General features: G+C 40.3%; 1 protein-coding gene across 4 annotated transcripts in view; it reads right to left on the bottom strand.

Moving 5' to 3' along the window:
* Positions 1-4,846: 4,846 nt before the first annotated feature.
* The window catches only part of PPP1R36 (protein phosphatase 1 regulatory subunit 36), a 37,355-nt gene continuing 17,993 nt past the window's right edge, over positions 4,847-24,208 (bottom strand). For 3 of the 4 annotated variants that reach the window (XM_021004764.2, XM_021004765.2, XM_021004766.2), the window contains 8 exons: positions 21,504-21,601; positions 21,345-21,411; positions 19,117-19,215; positions 12,372-12,506; positions 8,280-8,322; positions 7,689-7,867; positions 7,406-7,600; positions 4,847-5,781 (listed from right to left, as the gene is read on the bottom strand). In XM_021004764.2, coding sequence (XP_020860423.1) covers positions 5,595-5,781; positions 7,406-7,600; positions 7,689-7,867; positions 8,280-8,322; positions 12,372-12,506; positions 19,117-19,215; positions 21,345-21,411; positions 21,504-21,601 — 1,003 coding nt within the window. In that variant the 3' untranslated portion in view covers positions 4,847-5,594. The remainder of the gene's footprint in view (positions 5,782-7,405; positions 7,601-7,688; positions 7,868-8,279; positions 8,323-12,371; positions 12,507-19,116; positions 19,216-21,344; positions 21,412-21,503; positions 21,602-24,208) is intronic. The other variant, XM_021004767.2, reaches the window with a different exon arrangement.

Genomic DNA, 24,208 nt, shown 5'->3' with positions numbered 1-24,208 from the left:
GGAAGACAACCCAAGTTTAATTTATTCTAAATACAGAAGAATGGGCAGCATTCTTTAGCACAAGTTTGGCCCAAATATCTGAAGCTTATTTAAATTCTGGAATTCACCATGTTTATGCTGTGACACCTTCTCTGCAGGCATTTCTTCTGTATAATAAAAAGCAGAACAGTAGTAGGTAGACTGGGTACAAAGCTGGTGCAGCTATAAGTTGAGATATTGAAAACTTTAACCATGTTCATTTTAGGGCAAATTCCCTCTCAGACAAGGAGGGCAAAGTAGGAAATAGAAATCTGAGGGGCTTGGGAGGAGGGAGCACGGTTTGTAATGTGTTAATGTTACATACTGCCTTTCACTTGCCCAAAGATTAGTCCCATATTTTTTACAAGTATGGGATAGTTGAGTGGCCAGTCCCACCAAGTTCTGCTTTTGCTAACAAAAATCACTAGGGTTACTACTACTACTACTACTACTACTACTACTACTACTACTACTACTACTACTACTACTACTACTACTGCTACTACTACTATACTACTACTACCACCACCACCACCACCACTACTACAACCATTTACATAGCACTTATATAACATTTTACTTATATTATTTGAGCTTTACAACACCTCTGTGAGATGAATAGTACAAATGGATGAAGAGTATGAGTAATTTTAGTAGTCCCCAAATCATTGTACATATTTGCATATACAGGTAGGAAATTTAAACTTTGACCAACCTTCCCCCTCTCCTCAGCCCATAAATCTCAGAATGTAATCACAAAGTGTAAACTAATTGAAAAGATGCAGCCTCCTTTGGTGATTCCTTTATGAAGTGTGAACTTCTTTCTCTGATTTAAATTAATAGAATGAAAGCCTACAGCCACATTAGATGATCCAAAATTTGAGCCCATTTGCTGAGCTTTAAATAGCTAAGCCCTAGGGACAGCAGTCTGATTAGAGGGAGTTCAAGCTCCTCCACAAATTGCTTTTGAGCCTGGACAGACAGTTCTCACTTTACCTAAATTCCCATTATGCAAATTCAACTTTACTAAAGAATTCTGAAAGAAATCAGCACTCCAAAAAATTAAATTTCCTGTATAGTGCTGGGTTCACTCTCTCCATCCCTGCCCCTCCACTGGGAGCACCCCCCCCAAAAAAAAAGACCCTATAAAACACCCTCCAAGTGAAAGCAGAATGGAAGTAACATGGAGTGACTGCCACTGCTGCCCCAACTAGAGACAGAGAGGAGAAACAGGGATGCAGAAATAGAGATAGAAAAGAGATAGAGAGGAGAGACAAAGAGACAGAAAGACAGAGACAGAGACAGAGGAGAGAGACAGAGACTGAGAGAGACAAATAGACAGAGACAGGGGCAGAGGCAGAGACAGAGACAGAGACAGAAAGGGACAAGGAGCCAGAGAGAGAGAAATCTTCAGTTCGGGCTGGTAGTTAAATATAAGGCTATTTGTCCCATTTTCATAGAATAGTCCACTTATTTATAGCAAATACTTGCTCAGACTGCAGTAAAAATCAACTTTCTTTACCTGGAGATAAGACTCCATTACAAAAGCATGAAAAAACAAATAAACGAAATTTAAGGGTGAATAGTGCCAATTCCTCAGGCAGCAGTGAGGGGAGGTGGAAGTGGAGAGGCAGGTAGGTGGTACAGTACAGTGCTGGACCTGGACACTGGAAGACCTGAATTCAAATCCAGTCTTAGACATTTACTAGCTCTGTGACTCTGGGCAAGCCATTTAATGGCTATTTGCCTCAGTTTCCTCATCTGTAAAATGGGGGTATAACAGCACCTATCTCACAAGGTTGTTGTGAAGTTCAAATGAGATCATTGTAAAGCACTTTACAACCTTAGAGTGCTAGATAAATGATAGCTATTCACCTCATCCCAATGGGACAGTACACTCTGCCCAGGCAGGTCACTCCTTAGGTACAGTGGGATGAGAAGGGGTGGTTCAGCGAGCCAGTCAAGGTTACAACTAATGACAGGTTCAGTTTTGGTGTTAAACTGGGGAAATGCATCTAGGTTATTTTATAAGCCTGAATTCTAATTTAAGTTTTGTGAAATTTTTGGTATAAGTTTGCTTGCACTGAGATACAATCCCAACTATTTTAGCTAACTCATAAGAAGTTCATAGATCTGGAGTTAAAAGGGACCTTAAAGGTCCTCTAATCCAACCCTCCCATTTTACAGATGAGGAAACTAAGGTCAAAGAGGTCAAGTGTCCTTGGCTTAAAGCTCAAGACCACACAGTGCATAAATGGAAGAGTAAGGATTTAAACTATGGTCTTATGATTCCAATTTTAGTGCTCTTTTCATTGCATTAAGCTGCCTGACCTTTTAAGACCCCATTCCAGTACAAGAAGTATCTTTCAGAGCAGCGATCAGCAGTTTGCATTCCAACTAGTGACCCTTTAAAAAAATTCTAAGGGGCAGCTAGGTGGCGCAGTTGACTTGCCCAGGGTCACACAGTTTGTGTGGGGCTGGATTTGAACTCAGATCTTCCTGACTCCAGGCCTGGCCCTTGATCCACTGAGCCACCTAGCTGCCTCATCTTGTTAGTCTAGAGGGAAATAATTTTTAGGTTCAAGATGCACTCTTGATCTCTGTTCCTTAACGGGGAAAGAATGCAGTGAGTTATATATCCAAGGCTTAACTCCTTTACTACAAGATACCAGTTCCACAGTGAACACATGCAGTGAATAGCAAATGAACCCATTTACCCAAATCAATAGCAAAAAAAAAATCAGAAAAAGTATACAGAGGAGAACATTTAGCAGACAACACACAGAGTAAATGAGCTCTCCCTTTTGGGAGTGAGATAGTTCAACTCAACTCAACCAAGAGAGAAAATCTCAAATCTCAGCCAAGGGGAAGTCTCCAGTGTAGCAAGCTGGGGATCAGGACGTGGTGAAGGCTCCTGACTCCAGCTCCGCTACCCCAGCTTCATCCCGGTGTCTTTCTCTCCCTTCTACAGGGATGTCACCACTGTGGTTCAGCCCCTCATTCTCCACGATTGCAACAGCCTGTGGGCCCTACTACTTCGAATCCATCTTACACACCACCACCATATGATAATCGAAATAACAATTATTGTCATTTATATAAAGGTTTGTAAAGTTCTCTACATACCTTCCCTCACAACCAACCTGAGAGGGGAGGATGACAGGTATTGTTGTTGTTGTTGTTGTTGTTATTATTATTATTATTATTATTATTATTATTATTATTGTTCCCCACTTTGGCTTAGGAAAGTTCTATGGTCACACAGCCAGGAAAAGTTAGAAATAGGATTTGAACACAGGTCTTGCTGATTCCATGTCCAGCACTCTTTTCATCATGCACCTTGACATGCTGCCTCATGATTTCGTCATTATTACCATATTTAAAAAACAAAACAAAACAAAACAAAAAGCCAACCACCTGGCCATGGTTCTTTATTGCCTACTTCAGACTCTGGCCCCAGATTCGAGGCGTTCCACAGGCTTGTCTCAGTTTCCCTCCTTTACTCTGTCTCACACTCCTTGCCTTCACGTTGCTGGCCTGCAGCGGACACTTCTGATCATGCCACCCTCCACGTCTAGAATGCCCTTTGCTCTCATTTTTAGCTGTAGAAATCCTACATGTCTTTGAATACCTATCTGCTTCTCCTTCCTCCACAAATTTCCCCTAGTTTTCCTAGTGAGAAATGATCTTTCTGTCCTTGGAATTCTTTTAAAAAGTGTCATCATATGCACTTACCACATTCTATTTTGTATTAGGCTTATTTATGTTGGCGTCTTGGTGGGGATGTGCTAGTGTTTAATAACCCGCTCCTCAGGGAGTAAAAAAAAGATGTATGAAACATTTTAAGTTTAATCTGCTTTATTTACATTTTCTCTATCACTTTCTCAAGTTTAGACAATCAATAAAACAATAAATCGATTCCTGATTTGTAAAGTTTCCCAGCTTCTGAGGTGAAAATGCTTCCCCTCAGGGGCAGCTAGGTGGCACAGTGGGTAGAGCACCAGCTCTGAGTCAGGAGAACCTGAGTTCAAATCTAACCTCAGACACTTGATGCTTATTAGCTGTGTGACCCTGGGCAAGTCACTTAACCCCAATTGCCTACCAAATAAATAAATAAATGTTTGTTGTATTTGAATTGTCCCCTTTCGAGGGAGGGACCATGTGTTGCATTTTTATATGCTATATAGGATCTAGCATAGTGTTGAATAGAAGCTCAGGAAATACTTATTGACTAAAAAAATCTTAAAAACAAAGTTTTTGATCATATCACTAACCCGGTCAGAAATCATCTTTGGTCTTTGGTCTTTTGTTGCCTATACAATAAACTTCTAACACTTTAGCCCATTCAAGGTTCTCCCTAGGATGATTTTAACCTACCTCTTTTTTTCAGTCTCTCTCCTGTCACTCCTCTATATGTACCCTATATTCTCATCAGAGTGTACTATTATTTATTCTACCCCAAACTTATCCCAAGCAACTCCACATCCGTGTCTCTGTTCCTGCCTTTTTCTCTGCTCAGAGTCCCTCTTCTCCCCTACCCCATTATACATCCATCAAGACCCAGTTCAAATTGTACCTCTTCCTTGAAGCCTTCCCTGATCTTTCTCTTCACCTGAATTCCCACAAAGCTTTGCTTAAACCTATCTTGTGTCACTTTTCTGCATTCTACCTTTTATTACACTTCTTCAAATTCATGTCTTCTCTCTCCTCATGGATCATAAGCTCTTTGAGGACAGGCATTCTTATTCATTTTTGGACTTTTCACAAGTGCTTTACACATAATAGATGCAACAGACATTTAATGATTCAATGAAGTATATTCCAAGGCTTTACATTGGATAGCATTTATTTCATTCACAAAACAACTACTTCAACCAAAGGCATAACTTAGACAAATAATTTTAATATTAAAAATTACTATTTTAGCTTATCTAATAATATAATAGTTTTGTTCAAAAGAAAAAAAATAAACTATATAATTCAAAAGAAATCACTCACTATGAAACAATAACAAAATTGCCCTTATCATTACATTTATTAAACTTCCAAATGTGTTACTCTACAGCAGGAATGGGGAGCCTGTAGCCTCGAGGCCACATGCGGCCTTCTAGGTCCTTGGGTGCGGCCTTTTGACCGAGTCCAAGTTTTATAGAACAAATCCTTTTATTAAGGGGATTTGTTCTGTGAAGTTTGGATTCAGTCAAAGGGCCACACTTGAGGACCTAGAGGGTCACATGTGGCCTGGAGGTTATGGATTCCCCACTCCTGCTCTACATAATCACAAAATTATGAAAGTCAATAAATAGCTAATGAAATTCTTGAAACATAGGATTAAATAAGCCTATCTCAATTGCCCTCTGAAATCTTCCCCTAGTTCCTCCAGTCAAAAATTTGCTTTCTTTCTCTGGAGCACTCTTATAAACACCATGGTAGTTCTTGGGACATCTGGTGAGGTTTGAAAAATAAAATTTTTTTAATCTAATTACAAAAATAAGGAGACAACATCAGAATCACATGCTTGAAGTTATCAAAATAAGTTACTTCTATTGCAACTGAACTATAGAAAGGAACAGTAGTTATTTAGTCAATACTCCTGAAGAACTTAGTGCTTTCATAGCTAACTCTAACGTCTCTTGAACCTTGGCATTATTTTCAATTATCAGGGAAGCATTTCTCTTTGTGGACTCTGGCTTCTGTTCTTGTTCCCTGGGAAGGAGGGTAGAGGTGTTGAACAGGCTTCGAGGCTCCCCTAAGATGCCAACTCTGTGTGGAAAGAGCGATCGTTACAAGTAGGCCAAAACGGCATAGCAGAGGACTGAGGTTTCAACATCAAAAATAATCCCCATTTCCCTAAACCACTGCAATTAACTTGCAGAGAGGCTCAAAACAAGAGCAACCCACAAGAATTTTTACTAGAATTTCCCACATTTCCTAACATTATCATAAGGATACATATGACATCATTTTAAATCAGTTTGGAATCTGAGGAAGCACCGAGTACCTTGGGAGCAGTATTACGGGGATACAGCGGAGTAGTGATGACATTCGTTCAGTCACTCCTCACCTTAGTACTGACCCACTTAACATGACTTCTCCAGAATAAATATTCCTTCTCCTTGCTTGGGTTGTAATATTAAAGTGGATGGAAGGGGAGCAGTTAGGTGGCACAGTGATAGAGCATTGGGTGTGGAGTCAGGAAGATCCATCTTCCTGAGTTCAAATCTGGCCTCAGACACTTAGTAGCTGTGTAACCCTGGGCAAGTCACTTAACCCTGTTTGCCTCAGTTTCCTCATCTGTTAAATGAGCTGAAGAAGGAAATGGCAAACTACTCCAGTATCTTTGCCAAGAAAACTCCTGACAGGGTCATGAAGAACTGGAAATGACTTCTGTCTTTTTGCTAGCTCCAAGCTTTCCCCTCTCCAGTTCCATGGGTCTTCTTCACAACTCATCAGAAGCTGGGTTCTTCTTCTAGTCAGTGAACTGATTTTTAGCATGGTCTATCATCATTCTTCATCTTATTTTGTCGCTTCCCTTGCTGATTTACTCAAGGGACTAATATGTAGCCCATAAAGGGCCACCTGGCATGGCTAAAATTTTACAGTTTAACATCTAGTTATTCTGCCCTTTTTCTATGATCCCCTCTGTGAAAGGTTAACCCCTTTACATGTGCACTAGGAGATGAATTCCAATTTTTCATTAAAACTTTTTGCTTTCAACCTGATGTCTTTGTTGTTGTTCAGTGTTTTCAGTCGTGTCTGACTCTTCATGACTCCATTTGGGGTTTTCTTGGCAAAGACACTGGAGTGGTTTTGCCGTTTCCTTCTCCAGCTTAGTTACAGATGAAGAAATTGAGGCAAACAAAGTTAAGTGATGTGCCCAGGGTCACCCAGCTAGTTAAGTGTCTAAGGACAGATTTGAACTCAGGGAGATGAGTCTTCCTGACTCCAAAGCCTGGCACTCTATCCACCGCACCACCTAGCTGCCCTGCTAATTTCCTTCAGGCTAATGAATTCAAGATGACACGTATGGCTATGTGCATTATGAATGTCTTGCCCGATCTTCTTGATTGGTAAATTTTCTGCTCTTTAGTCCTCAAATAACATTGTTTTGCAGCTCTCTGGTGCACTTATCACATAATGATTTTGTTTTCTAGTTATCTGCACTGGTATCTTAAGGAAGTTCCATAAAGCTGAGGGCTAGGTCTTATTTAAACTCTGTAGCAACCCCAGCCCAGAACTCTGCAAGTCAGTAGGTAATTTCTAAATGTTTCTCGAATTGTAGCTAAATGGATTGAAACAGGCAAAAGTATAAAGGATCTAGCCACGACCACCCTGTTACCGCCTCCTTCCTTTGGTTCATTCTACGTCTGCAATGATTGTCACTTACACTGGCATGACAACTGAGGGACTGCTAATCAGTTCTCTTTTGCTGGATGGTTTAAATGGGACACCTGAACGGCTACTACGGGTCTTCTCAAAGAGATGCTGAGCATGCTCTTTAGGGGAGGGCAGAAGAGTAGATAAGGCTGGAGAGCGCATACGAATAGTTGTTTTTATGGCGGGAAGTTTGGCCATCATCTTCCTTCAGGGAAAAAAAAAATGAAGCTTCAGTTTGGTTGTCCTGTTTCGTGATTTCCCTGTAAGTAGGGAAAAAACTAAAAAGGCCATACCTGAACTGCACAAAAGTCGTTCTTCTCTTTCCCTCACCAACTTCTTCTTCCTTCTGCCTCCTTCTTGCACTATTGAACATATTAGTACGAAACAGCCTCCCTATTTCTTCATCAATCTCTGTTAGGTACTCACGTCGGAATACTACCCAAGCTACATATGTACAGAAGGTGAAGAAGGCCTATGGTGAAAAAAGGACAGTCTCAACTCACAACTGTGATAAATAAAGCCAATTATTGCACCCAGAAAAAAAGTTGTGTGTGATAGAAAACTCATCCAATCATCAGCTTTCCCAATAATTCAATGAAGTAATGTACAGGTAACAGGTAACACTTGTTTTTGAAGTTATGTTTGCACGCATGCAGTTCCCTTGAGTGGTTGCAAAAAATAAAGTACTGAAAAAATATTTTAAATATGACTTTATACTTCACGTCTTTCATGTTTTCCCATTACAGTTTTCCTCATATAGCAAGCTGCAGAGACACCTGGCTCTGCATTGGTGAAGGAAGTACCCACCTTAATGAACTCATGGATCCTTAAAGTACTGAGACAAATCTGGGCAGAGGAAAAGTCCCATCATGTGCCTTTCTTACCTCAAAGAATTTCCAGTCTTTTTGTGTATCTGAAATCTTTTCCCTGAAACACAAAGAAAAATCAATGATTTATACCAAATGCTGTATCTTTGACACCCTGAACAAAAACAAAGAAGATCAAGCTGGCAATTAATATCAGAAAATAATCCGAAAAATTAAGTCTGTCCCTCTAAAGGACTCTTCCTTCATGAATCTTGGCCTTTTCTCTATACACTTACATGGCCAGTCGAATACTGTAAAATTGAGCTCAGAGCTTTAACTAAGGTGAGGTGACCAGGGCTTTGATCCCAGGGGATTTAGAGGGTACTGACAACACTTTCACTCCTTCACCAGGCAGGAACAACAAAGCTTAGCACTTAAACAGGAAGCTACCAGATGGCAAGATGGGGCAGGTTCTCTCCTCATCTTACCCACACATTTGGGACCCACCTAGCCAGATTCAGAGAGGTCTGTTCCCAGGTTAGCAGCAGAATCATGCATTTTTCTGTCCATAGCAGCCTTCTCTCTTTATACGCTACCTCCAGAGCAGATGGTGTCTCAGGCTCTCTACCTCCTTAACCCAAGTCATGCTTCATTTCACTCATACCACTTGGCTCAAAGCACAGTTCCTGTTATATTTGGTCTATATTACAACCTTTAATATGTTGTCAAAAAAAGGAGCATGAATATCTTCCGTGGATCTTCATTAGCTCAGACTCCCTAGCTTACTCAGATTCTACCACCTCTCAGAGGGTTCTGTTCAAAAATCAAGGGATAAACAACACACTTAGACAAGCCTGAGTGTGGAGACGCCTCTGAGCTTTGGGCACGGTAGCACAGGGTAGATTCTATGAAGGAGTCATCAGGATTGGATGATGCTGTCAGGAGGGATCAGAGATGGAGAGTGGTAGTTAAGAGGGACGAAGGAAGAGACGTAAGGCCCAGGATGTGACAGTGACTGTGGGCCTGAAAAGAAGAAAAACTGAAAAAGGGGACGTAATATTCACTTTCAGTGAACGAAAGTGAGGCTTGAGAGAACCTTCTGTCACCTGCATTAGTCAGGAAAACTTACATTCTGTATCTCTTAGACAGGCTTTACCCAGGAATCATTGCAAAGTCACTGTTAAAGAAAATGAAACTATGCCTTTGTTGAATTTCACCCTGCTAATCCTCCTTCTTGAAGGTCCACTGGACTCTGGCCCAGCCTTAAGGAAGCAGGTTCAGGCTACAGGCGTCTGCTTGCCCTACAACAGCCCAAGGAGGCAGAGACCAGACCCAGGTCATTGAGAGACTGATACGGGGTTGCAATCTACTCCATGTCAGGTCTAAATATCTTGTTAGGTCCAGTATCCCTGGGATACCTTTGGAGTTGCTTTGCTGCGACAACCCCTGGGTTGGCCCTGGAATTGAACCAGCAACCCCAGGAATTTCCCTGAATCCCTTGGAACCCCTTTAACCAGAAATAGTCTACTTCCTGCATTGGCTTTTAAGGGTCTGAACCCATTTCCTGCCAGTCCCAAGATAAAAGGCTCACCAAGGATTAGGTATGCCAAGAAAGAGCCATAACTTACAGGGCACTCTCTCCCTTCTAACATGTTTATGATCTTTGTTGGACCAACTTATGTGGATCAAATCGCAGCCCTAAATCAAGTTTCAAGTCTTTCAGGAGAAAAAAATTACTCTTTTTCTGGAATATAGATATTCCAAAAAAAGAGTGTGTGTGTGTGTGTGTGTGTGTGTGTATGTATGTATGTATGTATAGATGTATATATACATACACACACATAAACACATATATACATACATACATATATATATATATATGGAGAGAGAGAGAGAGAGAGAGAGAACACATAAGAATAGCAGATAGATAATCGGAATTTCTTCAATGCAGCCAAAACTACTCCCGACCAGGGTTCTTGTGTGGCATTTCATCACTTCCACTTCCTCTGCCAGCTGAAACCAGAGCCCACAGGGACAAGCATGCCAAATGTAGGGGGTGGGGTGGGGTGGGGTGGAGAGGACTTGGAGAGGAAAGGGGGAGGGAGGAAGGGCAAGGATGGAGGGGTGGATGGGAGAAACAAATCAAACCATGTTTTAGGAAAGCAATGTCCACTTGTATTCTGGGAATCAGTTTAGAGCAGCCCTTATTTTAGATGACCTAGTTTTGCCCATTCCCAAAGCACGTGGAGCAGCATAGGCATCTGTTTAAGGCCTGGAAACAATGACAGTAACAGCAGAGAAGAAAACAACTTCCTTTAAAAAAAAAAACCAAACAAAAAAAAGCCTGGCGACACACAAACTTCTCATTCCTCTCTCTCTGTCTCTCTCTCTCTCCCCCCACCCCATCTCTCTTTTCTCCCACACATTCTTCTTCCCTTCCTCCTTTTCTCTCTCCTCTCCTCCCTCTATCTCTCCATAAAGTTACACACTTTTTTTTATCTAGTACTTAGATAAATAAGTAATCCCTTTTCTCTTAAGGCTCTTAAGCTTTGCGCTGTCTTCGTAGAGACCCAGGATAAGGAGAGTACCCAGGAACTGTTTGAACCTCAGCAAGTTCAAACAAGGTTCACAAAAAACAATACATTTCCTACTCGAGATCAGAACCTAAAAGCAGCTGAACACAGAGAGTCTGCCTGGTAGCAAAGTTGTAACTGGGAATTAAGTTCCTTAGACCTCAGTGCTATCTGTTATTGAAAATTCTGTTTAATGAGTCCTTTGCCCTTCATCAGACCCTTACCCACAGACACCTTTATTTATTTAGGACCATCCGGAGGACAGTGTAGGGTCAGGACTGTCCATCTGCAAGGGATTCGGGGCCTAGCCCAATCTCCCTATTTCCCAATCTCTCTTTCCAGCCTTCTCTCCCAGAACAACAATTCTGTTCAGACGAAATCAGCTTATACTGAACATCACAGACAATAAGGGGCGATTGGATGTTTTTTTGTTTTTAAGCACCCCCCACTCATGTTCCTCCTAACCTGATACCACAACATCATGAAGGGGTGGTACACAGGGTGTGGTCCATACATGTTTGGGTCATTTGTTCTTTAGGGTTGACCTGACAAGGCTACATATACTATGGAGTAATTTTCTAATTTTGTTAGGAAAACATATTTCTTTAAAAATACATATTTCTTTTAAAAAAACCCCATAAAGAAATCATAAAAACCTCTGTGAAACCAAGAATTTAAAGCTTTGCAACTAGAAAAGTCAGACCGTCCTAGTTCCAGAAAGACATGCAAGCACAAAATTAACACCCCCAAAATTGCTAGTTTCAACTGAAATTTCTGTGAAATCTCTAATTCAGCCTCAAGAGAAGATGAATAATAGCAAAAGTAGGGCCAGCCCAACATTAAAATTGTGTCTATCAGAAAGGATGAAAAGTCAGAAGATACGCTTGAAAAAGCACTCCTAAGGATGTTAGCTTATTCACATCATGCGAAAGTTGAATTAATAATAATATACTGACATCAGCTAATTATATGGAAGGGAGACACAACTGTATGGCTCCTACTCTTTCTAATAAGTGAGCTGGTCTCTAGGAAGTAGGAATACCAAGCGCTATGGGAAGTGGTGTCCTCTAAATCATGGGATTCCAGGTTGGTCATTCTATCGACAGTGAGCTACCTCTAAAAATCTGGGCCAACCTATGAGAGGAAAAGTAAATAAGAACAAACGGGCAAAGCCCAATGAGGACTTAGGGGAATGACTAAAAAAGTCATTAAACTTTAAGTTATGAATTGATTTAAGTATATAAATATTTACTAAACAAGTTTATTTGGCTGTGTTGATAGGTTAAAATTTCAATAAAACATTTTGGTTCAGGGAAAAAAACCACAGTTTGAGCACATGGAATTAACTACATATGGTCTTAGATTCTACAGTGTGGAGGTCACTGAGAGGAATGGTGGCCTAAGAAGAGCTCTGGAACTGGAGTCAGAAGAAGACCTGAGTTTGAACTCTGGTGACACTATTTACTGCTTGTACGATGTGGAGCAACTCAGTTATCCTCTGGACCTCAGTTTATCTGTTGGACTGGAAGGATCTCTAAGGACTCCTAGGACCCTAAAATTCCATAACTACTTAATTTTTTAAAATATATTTACTTACTTTCCACAGGCCATGTGATGTTTGTCAGGCATACCCAAACCTAAAATAAGGATACAATATTTCTGAGCAAGGTATTTCTGTGACTCTTGTAACCTCTCCATAACTAATTCCATCTCTTTTTTCTCTATATGGCTCCTGAAAAAAACCAAACAAACAAGTTATAGTTAAAACTCCCTAACTGATAAGAATTGCAGCAAGTCTGAAAGATCAATCTGAATTACAGGAAAGCCCAAGTGGTAGGCTTTTTTGAAAGAAATACAGTTTTCCAGTGTTTAAATAACTCTGTATAATAACAATTAATTGTAATGATATAACCCTTTAGGGATTGCAAGGCACTTTCATCACAATAACCTTGCATGGCAGGTGTTACAAAATTGTCATAGATTCTTATAGTTCAAAGGATCCACAAGTGTCTCCATGAGGAGAGTCTGTCAATAAACATTTATTAAACCCCTACTATGTTACTGGTTCTGTGCTAAGTGCTGGGGATACGGAAAGAGGCAAAAGATAGTCCCTGAGCTCAAAGAGCTCACAATCTAATGGGGGAGACAACAAGGAAACAAATATATACAAAGCCATCTAGCTATGCAAAGGATAAATAGGAAATAATTCGAAGAGGAAAGGTCCTAGAATTAAAAGGAGTTGGGAAAAGTTTCCTGTAAAAGATGAGATTTTGTTGTTGTTTGTCCTTCGTTCTCCAAGAGGACCAATGACATCTGGAGGGTGATGTCTTGACTTGAAAGTGAATTGGATTTAAGTGAGTCATTAGCCTCACTCACTCCTCCAGAGTTATTGGAGTCCAGGGGCAAGACCTAAGTCGAGATAACTGGTGACGGCCCACGATGCAGTGGGAGACCTTGGCCTTTTTAAGCTAAGGTCTTCCCCAGGTCTCAGTTTGTCTGAGGGAATGCCCATTCAGTGACTAAAGGCTAGGTGAGAAATGAGACAAAAGATGGCCCAATTTGCCTTCAATAAATCTGGGAGAGAAAGGTCCTCAGAGTTTCTGGCCAGAACAGAAAATTGCTACTTGGCACTCATTCTGAGCCATCAAAACCCAATGAGCAAGTGAGGTTTAGGCTGGGACCTATGATTGGCCAATCGGTGAAAGCCAGAGCGATTTGGATTTAAAGGCATAGTTTTAGTTGGGACTTTAGTTGGCAATCTATGGAAGGAGACAAGAGGGATTACATGTAGGATTAGCTTGGATAAGGAGTAAAAGCCACCTCTTCATGTGAGAAAGGGGTAAAGGTAGAGATAGAGACGGAAGACATATGAGTGATATGAGATGAGGAAGAGGACAGAAGAGGCAGCTCATGACAATGGGTCTCAATTTTTTTTTTCTGAAAAATGTAAAGCCATGGGAGGCTTGAGGAGGAATGAAAAGTTTTCAAAGAGCTGCTGTGGAGAGTAGGCTAGTGAGCTGATGAGGAAGGTGTGGAGCAGGATTGTCTTGTAGCAGTGAGGCCCAGTTGAGGTGGTGCCACACAATCAGAACAGTTGAGTAATGTCCTCTGCCTTCATTAAGCAGCACACATAGGAAGTGCACAGCGGGAGTCTTCCAAGACCGAGGCTTAACAGGACACAATTATCTAAATGATAAGGGGGCTAGGGGCTCAGGACAAGAGGATAAAACAGAATTGAACTAGTTCACCAAAGGATCAGGATGGGGAAGAAGGAGAGGATGGCTAGTTCAGGGGAGATGGACTGGGAGAGAGCTGAGGTGTCAAGGGATTAGAGGTCACAGTGTGGACAAAGAGTATGGTTTGGTAACAGAAGCCAGAGGGAGAGGTGGAAAGCCATAGATTATGATCCAATAAGGGGATTTCATAACTTTTGAATATAAAGGTAGTACATTTGTGGGTGACAGCAAGAGCAAGGGTGTGATATGGAAAGTGAGTAGGCTGAGGTCAGTGGTTACAATGCTGTAGAGTCAATACGTATGAAGAAGTCCCCTATTATGAGAGCAGGAGTTGGGGAGGAGAGAAAAAGAGAGGGGAGTGACCCAGAGGTCTACAGACAAAAGTTTTTATGCTCAATGTGAACTCATTGTTATGTATACGCAACTCTCACATTATCTTACATCACTTATGGGTAATTGATATAACCAGTGACATCTTATCTGCATGAAGAGCCTCTGCTGCTGAAGCCCTTCCAGCCCCTTCATACCCCCATCCTCTTCTATCCCTATGGGTCTCAAGTTCAAGGGAGCTCACGAGTTAGGGCTCTGAAAGAGGTGGGTCTCTTTGGGCCAGTTTGAAAGTTCAGCTATATTATAGGTTAAACAAGACTCTTATGGGTTAGTCAGAAAACTGAAATATCATTTATACTGTTGTTTCTAAGGGAAAATATGCTCCAAAGAACTACTTCAAAAATGAATTTTTGGTGGGCAGCTAGGTGGCGCAGTGGATAGAGCACGGGCCCTGAAGTCAGGAGGACCTGAGTTCAAATCCGGCCTCAGACCAAACACTTGACATGTACTAGCTGTGTGACCTTGGGCAAGTCACTTAACCCCGATTGCCTCACTAAACCCCGCCCCCAAAAATGAATTTTTGGAACACCATCCGTTTGTAAGGTGGGGGTTGTCTATACCATTATTACCTGAAGAGCAGCAGCATTTAAGATTTTCATAATATTGGAAGCCTTGCAGACATTTTACAAATGTCCATCCTGACTCCTAGCTGCACCACTGTTGCATGCTGAAAGTATTGCTTCATTTTTGACAGTCAGAAAATTTTAAGCCAGTGCAGGGTGGAGAGGAAAGGAAACTGTAGATACAACCTGGGGTCAGCTATTTACCATAATTACACTTTCTGATTTTCACATATCTTGGACCACGCTTGGATGGTGATATACTGAGATACATTTACTACAAGTACAGCAGTTCAGTAATAATAATATCAAAATTTAATGCAAAGCATAATTGCTCATGTTGTACATCAGAGATTCTTAACTTCTTTTGTGTGGTGGGCCCCAGTGGCAGTCTGGTGAAGCCTGTGGATCCTTCTTAGAATGATATTTTTTAATGCATAAAATACAGAAGGATCACAAAAGAAACCAATTTTGTTGAAATGGTTATCAAAAATTTTTTAAATCTTCACGGACCCCAGGTTGAGAACCATTGCTTACATCAAAGGAAAAAGGTTTGAATAAAAATCAGAAAATTTGTCAGTTGTGGAAATAAATGGATTAATTTAAGAAGTGCAGCTAATAAAATGATCACTGATGCTGTCTATAATCTTTAAGTAATCACGGGAAAAGGAAGAGGCCTCAGAGGAGTGGAGATGAACAAATGTTATCATTTTTAAAAGAGCGGGAGGGAATGTAGTTTCATGAAATGACAGGGCACCGAGTTTGGTTGATCCTTGACAAAACTAGCATTGGTGATCTGTGAAGAAGTGGTGATCATTAGGAGTCAAAATGGGTTCACCAAGAGCAAATCATGTGAGACTCACCTAATTCATCTTTATAAGGTTGCTAAGTTAGATAGATCAGAAAATGCTATAGAGATTTTATTTTATTAAATTAGTATGCCATACATATGTAATATTTTATATTACACTGAGATTTCAGTAAGGCATGTGCCAAAGATGTCTCATGTGATATCCTTGTGAATAGGATGAAGAACTGTGGGCTGGATCAAAGTATGGTTAGGTGAATGTCAACCAATGATGATCTGTAGGCAAGGCTCCTGGGGCATGCTCGTTTTTTGGTCTGATTTTGCTCAATATTTTCATCAATTACTTGCATGCGAATCATATTCAGTGTTGGAAGGTACCCCAGAAGCCCTTTGGTCTGATTCCCTCATTTTACAGATGAGGAAATCAAGGGCCAGAACGTAAGGGACTTGCCCAACATCAGGTAAGATATTAAGTGATAGGTACAAGATTAGAACTAGGTCCTCTGCAGCCAAATGCAGTACTCTTTCCACTATATCACGATACCTCTAATCTAACCCTTTCATTTTGTAGGTAAGGAAACTGAGGCCTGAGACATTGATTTGCCCAAGGTCACTTGGGTAGTGATTAAGCTAATAATTCAAACCCAGGGTCTTCTGACTCCTAAATCCAGTATACACACTAAGTCATTCTGCCAACATTATTAAATCTTGGGATGACACAAAACTGGTAGGGATGACTAATGAAAGATACCAAAGTCAACACCCACCAAACATTTTAGCAGCATGGAAGTATGGAACAAATCTAACAAGATGAAATTCAATAGGGATAAGTGCAATCTGGGCACTTTTGCTAAAAGATTAGTTGATAAGTATAAGACACATGAAATGTGGCTTAATAATAGCTCACGTGAAAAAAGAAGCCACTTTAACCGATTATTACTCCAATACGATCAGTGTGATGTGAGCTTCAAAAAAGCTGATTTGAACTTGTCCTTCATGAATAAAACCAGAGTGTAAATCAGGCCTGCATAATCTGCAGCCTACAGGCTGCTTATGGCCCTGGGGCCACTTGCATCAAGCCAAAAGACTTCAGGAGGCACTTGAAAAATATAGAGGAAAACACCCTCTGTATGTAGAGGAAATCCTCTGGCTGGGTTGCACACTGCCAGCAGGCAGCAGGTTGTGCAGGCCTGGTATAGATCAAGGGAGATAATACTGTCCAACTCTTCTCTTTGCTGGTCGAACACATTGGTTCAGTTCTAGGTGCCACATTTCAAGAGAGGCTTCGACAAACTCAAGCATATCAAGAGGAGGGGCTCCTGGGTGATAAAGGGACTGACTCACAACCATCCCATGTGAAACATGACTAAAAGACTCAGAAATATGTAGCTCAGGGGGGAGATGTCATTAGGGACATGATGGGACATAATAGCTATCTTCAAACATTTGCAAAGTTGATAAAGAGGGATTAAACTTGTTTTGTGACATTCAGAAACCAGAGTTAGGATCAATGAGTAGACATGAGGATATGATATTCTTACTTTTTAGCATTGAGGAGAGTCTAAAAACATTCCTCATTATCACTTAATGAGATACTTGAGTCCCTTATCACTCAAAAGGGTAAACGCAGTCTATTTGTCTACTTGTCAAGAGTGGTGTAGAGGGGGATGGACTAGACCAGAGGTTCTTCAGCTTTTTTTTTGTCAGGGACCTCTCTGGCAATCTGGTGAAGCCTATGAACCCCCGTGTTTTGAAAAGCATAAAATAAACTACATAGCATTATAAAGGAAACCCATTACAGTGAAATGCAGTTATCAAAATATTTTTTAGAAAACCAAATTCCCAGACCAACCCCTGGATAAAAATCTATGAACAAGACTAAGTTCCCAAACCTATGATCAAAGTCTACTTATCAATATCTATTTCAAAATGTGCCTTATTGGGGCAGCTAAGTGGCGCAGTGGATAGAGCACCAATCCTGAAGTCAGGAGGACCTGAGTTCAAATCTGACCTCAGACCAAACACTTGACACTTACTAGCTGTGTGACCCTGGGCAAGTCACTTAACCCCAATTGCCTAGAAAAAGAAAGAAAACAAAATGTGCCTTATTTTTCTGAAGACAGCCAAAATATTCAACTCAACAGCAACAGCACACTGCCTGGCTTTAGTTCTTCTTCATAGGGTAATTCTATCTGTTATACTATCTGCATTGGTTATTTGAAGGGGGTTTTTTTTGTTTTTTATTTTATTTTTTATATATATATAAATTTATTTATTTTCAGTTTTCAACATTCACTTCCACAAGTTTTTGAGTTCCAAATTTTCACCCCATCTCCCCCCTCCCCCCACCCCAAGATGGCATGCATTCTGAATATCCCTTCCCCTAGTCTGTCCTCTCTTCTATCTCTCCCCCCTTCTCTTATCCCCTTCCCCTTCTGTTTTCCTGTAAGGCAGGATAGACTTCTGTACCCCCTTTCCTGTATTTCTTATTTCCCAGTAGCATGTGAAAACATTTTTTTAAACATATGTTTTTAAAACTTTAGGTTTCAAATTGAAGTTTTTAATCTATAGTTTTGACTACAGTGACATGAAATATAACCCCCAAATGAGTTGCATATTTGAAAGACTTTAATTGTAGCTGCATCCATGAAATATTTATTCATCTGATCCTTTACAAACCTGTTCTCAGTTTTGCATTTAACTATCAAGAAATGCTTTTAAAGTTCCTTAATGGATACATAAGAGTTTTGCATTGTCAAAGTGCTTTGCATCTAGGAAATGAGTGCAGCTAAGACTCTGAGGACATGAACATACTCAGTCCAGGTTTACTGACAAGGTAGCTTAGGCATATGGAAAGTTCCAAGGGTTTGCCAAAGGTCACAGGGCACATTGGTGGAATTGCTGGCTTTAGTTCTCCTGGTTCAAAATATTTTAACTCAGGGAACACAACACTAAGCATGCTGCTAAAGGTGGTCATTGATTTGGTATTCTGTATCCTGAGAAGTAGCAAATTTTTTTTGGCCCAGAATGTTTTTTGCTATGACCATTCACCTTTAGGATCCTGGCAGGCTTTTTATGCAGCTCACAAATCCTTTTGGAAGACATGTCTGAACGTGGCTGCTTAAAAAAGAAAACCAAACAGACAAATAAATCCCAGCGGACTCAGGGCAGCATGGTTTGTTGACAAAGTGGCCCTCTCAATTATTTATTGTCTTAAGACTCACGTGATTCCTCTATATTGTTAAGTTGACCTATCATATACCACATTCAGCACTCTCCATGTTATATGAAGTTTAATTTGCGACAATGACAAAGGCAATAACTAGGAAGCAATAGATTTATTCTTACGTCATGTAGCTTTTGGGCTTCTTTTCCAATGAAAGTTTTTCCAGATAATGAGATAAGTAGTATAACAGTGCCATGAGGAATTCGTCAAGTTTCTCATTCCTACAGAGAAATACAAAAATAATCACTGTCAACCATTTCAGGTATAAGAATTCCTAACAACAAAACACAAAGCTAGTGAACGACATGAATGCCAAGCGGATGAAAAATATAGACACAAAATGAAACTCACGCGATCAGCTCTACTTTTAGTGCAGACTGATGTCAGCCTATAAAGTAGACTTTATGAGTGAAGTGACTCGGGTAGACTTACATAGCTAATAAGTATTGGAGGCAGGGTTTGAACCCACGTCTTCCTAACTCCAGGTCCACCACTCTATCATTTGTTATACTGCTGTAACTAATTTCACTTTTAAAATCCTATATTTCATAATGCTTGACAAGATAGACTTATAAAGCAAAATATTTTTGAGAGACGGTATCACATGCTATTATCTGTCATCTCCCTCATTAGTCTTTAACTTAGCCCACAACCTCCAATATAACCTTTTTCAGATTTTTTAATTTTTCTTCCTTTGACTGAATGTCAGATTTGTATCCTGTCACATTGTTCCCAGACCATTCCTACCATTTTGCCATATGCAGGAATTAAAGAAATTAAAGATGTATATGTTGAGTTCTTCAACGGACTAGGCAAGAAGAAAGAAATACAAAATTCATATTTGTTAAAACAGATACAGGATCATAGATTGAGATCAGAAGGGACCTTAGATAGAGGTCATTAAGCCCAACCCTTTTATCATATAGAAGTGGAAACTGAGGACATGCCTAGCTAGTGAGGTAGGACTTGAATCCAGGTCTTCCTCCCTCCAGGTCCAGGGCCCAAGCCACTATACCATATGAATGAGATTAATACATGAACACCAAAGCAAGATTGTATTTGGCAAACAATTACATTAAGGCCTTGGTGGCGCAGCTAAAAATTCTAGGAAGCAAGGAAAAATTTCCAAAATGTCTACCACTTAGTCAATGTAAAATGAATAGTGTTTTTCAAATACAATTTCCTGAATTTCAAATACCTGAAAAGTATTTATGCTATGGAGAGAAAAAAAGGAGATAGCTAGCAGGAATTATAATACTAATAATCACATCTATTTATCACTTTAAGGTTAACTAAGATGTTTTCCTCTAAACAACCTTATAGGGTAGAGAGTACAAACATCACTATTTAAGAGAAAGGAACAAATCTGGCCTCAGACATTTGAAACACACCAGCTGTGTGACCCTGGGCAAGTCACTTAACCCCAATTGCCTCACCAAAAAAAAGAGAGAGAGAGAGAGAGAAAAGGAAAATGAGGCTCATAGAGATTCATGTATTACATAGCTCATAAGTGTTGGAGTCAGAATTCAAATCTGGATCCAATGATTTTTTTTTTATGGGTTTTGGGTTTTTGTTTTGGAGGCGATGGGGTTGAATGACCTGCCCAGGCTCACATAGCTAGTAAGCGCCTGAGGCTGCATTTGAACTCAGGTCCTCCTCACTCTAGGGCTGGTGCTCCTAGCTGCCCCAGGCTCTACTGAATTCAAGCAGAACCATCTTTTTCACTGCATTAAGCTGTTTTGTCCTTTGTTGTCCATTGCTTTGTCCTATTAACCATGATTTCAGCTATCTTGTGGGAGATTGGGGGTGGTAGGGAGTTATCGATAGAGAACATTTTCTCAGGTTAAATGTAAATATAAATTACATTTAAAAGGACCCTTAAGTAAACTTTTTATTGTGCAGTCGTCAGGCAAGTTAGAGATGCCTGATCCTCACTTTTAGCAAGTGGCGCCCTCTCTCTCACTCTCTCTCCCTCCCTCCCTCCCTCCCTTCCTCCCTCTCTCCCTCTCTCTCTTTCTCTCTCTCTCTCTCTCTCTCTCTCAGGTTTTAACAGAAGTGAGCATTATACGTAAAAAGAATCTTTCATAGAGCTTTGCAAACATATTCTAACATTCTGTAAATTATACCGGGCCCAAACTATAAGAAGGCAGTAGCCCCACCATATATGTAGCAACAGGCACACACACTGTAAAGACCTCTCTCTCTCCAGAAATCATAGGATCATAGATTTAGATTTGGAAGGGCCCTTAGAAGTCATTGAGAGTTCAATCTCTTCATCAAACATCATTCCTCTTTCAATGAACCTTGCCATCACTTATCAATATAGGTTATTGTAGACATCACCACATACCTCATAAATGTTGTAAAGGAATAGATACGCTGCATTTCAGTGTCTTGTAATAAAAACAAGGCAACATCTGAAAATGAAGAAGGAAAGCTGAAGAATCAGAAAAAAGTTGTGTCCCAGGTAATAATAACAAAGAGGACAGATGAAAAGATGTTGACTCACATTTAGCATCATCCAGAGTAACCTTGTCATTCTTTGACTGTTTATCAGTTCTTTTGGTTGATTTCTCATCTCTTTTAGAAAATCTCTTCTCAGACAACCTAATAATGTTCAATGTAAATATTTAGAAATATTTTAGCTGCATTGAAACTCTGCTGGGAAAAATACACAGGCATGAGTACATTGTAATTAGGGTTGCTTTCGTGTGTGTGTGTGTTTGTGTGCAGTTAGCTTCATAAAGATTCAACCCCGAAAGACAGTGATAGTAGGTGATAGTAGGACCAATCGAGCTCCCAGACTTTCTCTCTATTGGATATAGGATACTCTCCTTCTTTAGGCCCTGGATCCTAGAAAGGTTCAGGAATCTTTGGACTGACATCAACTATTCTGTCTGGTCTCTCTGGAGATCTGGAATTATCATCATCTCTGTTCCTCTGTCAATCAATTACTAGAGATCAATTAAGTATTAAACACAACTTTGTTTTTTCTAAACTAAGTCCAGAGCAGAAGTGAATAGTAATAACAATAATATCTCACATTTATATGACCCTTTAAAATTTACAAATTGCTTTCTTGATAACAACCTTGCGAGGTAGGAAGTACATATTTTATCATCTCCATTTCACAGATAGAGGCTCAGAGAGAAGTGACTTCCCCAAGATCAGACAACTAATGTCAGAGACAGGATACAAATCCAGGTCTCCCTGACTCTAAGTCTAACTCTCAAAATTTCACTGTGCCCCTGAAAACAATGAAAATAAGTTTAGGTTACAAGGTATAGTGTTCTGAGGAGCCAAGATGGTAGAGTAGAGGTATCATTCCAGCTAAACTTTCCCAATATTCTCCTTCAAGCAACTTTCAAAATAATGCATCAACTTGAATTCTGGAGCAGCATAGCCAACAAAAGTTTGGGGTGAGACATTTTTCTAACCCAAGACCACTTAGGAGATTGGCAAGAGAAGTCTATGACATTGGAGTGGGGCTGGCCTGGAGTGCACTGGACTGTGGCAACACCAGCTGGTGGACCTTGGAGGCTGTGGCAGCAAAGGGATTGGACAATTGGTCAGAAAGAGATTGGAGGGATCTCCTCTGTGGACATGAGTCAAAGGACTAGATGCCTCTTGGAAACTCCATTACCCATTACCCAGTTCTGGGTTGAAATTCGAGGGTGGAGATGATGAGTGCCTGCAGTCACCAGGGACAAAGGGCCCTTCCCAGGTAAAGCATGCCTCCCAGGATCACACCACCTTAGAAGCACCAAAAACTTACAGGTCCCCAGAATTAGCTGTGAAAATAGAGGGACAAAAAAAGACTGAAGCTTGGAACAGTATCATACCTCCCCACCCCCAGATGAGCACAGTCCAAACCTAATATAAAATTCAAAGTCAAGAAATGGGCTGAAAAAATGAGCAAATAATAAAGAAAGAACCTGACCGTGAAAATCTACTGTGGTGACACGGAAGCTCAAGACTCAAACTTAAAAGAAGACAACGACATGAAAACACCTACAAGCAAAGCCTTGAAGGAAAAAAATGGGGGCAGCTAGGTGGTGCAGTGGATAGAGCTCTGGCCTTGGAGTCAGGAGGACCTGAGTTCAAATCCAGTCTCAGACACTTGACACTTACTAGCTCTGTGACCCTGGGCAAGTCACTTAACCTCAATGCCTAGCAAAAAAAAAAAAGGGGGGGGGAAATGCAGATTGGATACAAACCCAACAAGAATTCCTAGAAGATTTTTTTTTTAAGGGCAGGGGCAGCTAGGTGGTGCAGTGGATAGAACACTGGCCCTGGTGTCAGGAGGACCTGAGTTCAAATCTAGCCTCAGACACTTGACACCTGGGCAAGTCACTTAATCCCATTGCCTACCAAAAAACAAACAAAAAAAACCCCAAACAAATAAAAAAGGCAAAAAATTATTTTAAACATCAAGTAAGAGTAGTAGAGGAAAAATTCAGGAAAGAAATTAGAGTAATGCAAGAAAATTATGAAAAGAGAATTAACAACTTGGTAAAAGAGGCACAAAAAAATGAAGAAAATAACTTCTTAAAAAGCACAATTGGCCAGGAGGGAAAAAAGGTACAAGACCTGCCTGAGAAAGGTAATTCCTTCAAAATTAGTAGCAATAAGCAAATTAAGGTAGGATGGGGAAAAAAATTACCTGTCAAATCTATAGATAAGGGAAAAGTTTTTGAGTGAACAAGAGATAGAGAAGATCATGCATGGTAAAATGGATAATTTTGATTATATAACTTTGAAAAGTTTTTGCACATACAAAATCAATGCAGGCAAAATTAGAAAGAAAGCAGGAAAGTGGGGAAACTTGTTTACAGCAAGTTTCTCTGATAAAGGCCTCGTTGCTCAAGTATATAGGGAACTGAGTCAAATTTATAAAAATAAGAGCCCTTCCCCAACTGATAAATGGTTAAAGAAACAAACAAGTAGTTTTCATATGAAAAAAATCAAAGCTATCAATAGTAGTATAAAAATGCTCTAAATTACTCTAAAATTGCTCTAATAGTCTAATGAGAATATTAGAGAAATAGAAATTTGTAATCATCGTCCTTTGTACTTGAAGAGGACCAAAATGACATCGCCATGTCAAGATCGACGTACAATGTGTCCGACTGTGGTGGATCAGAACAATACAAGCTCAGAAGGCTCTACCACAGGCTGGGCAGAAATAGTCCATATGAATATTGGAATGGAGAT

This window comes from Phascolarctos cinereus, unplaced genomic scaffold, assembly GCF_003287225.1.
Source record: "Phascolarctos cinereus isolate Bilbo 61053 unplaced genomic scaffold, phaCin_HiC Scaffold_3;HRSCAF=262, whole genome shotgun sequence".
In the NCBI taxonomy this organism is placed as follows: Eukaryota; Metazoa; Chordata; class Mammalia; order Diprotodontia; family Phascolarctidae; genus Phascolarctos; species Phascolarctos cinereus.
This window is presented reverse-complemented; position numbering and strand designations above follow the sequence as displayed.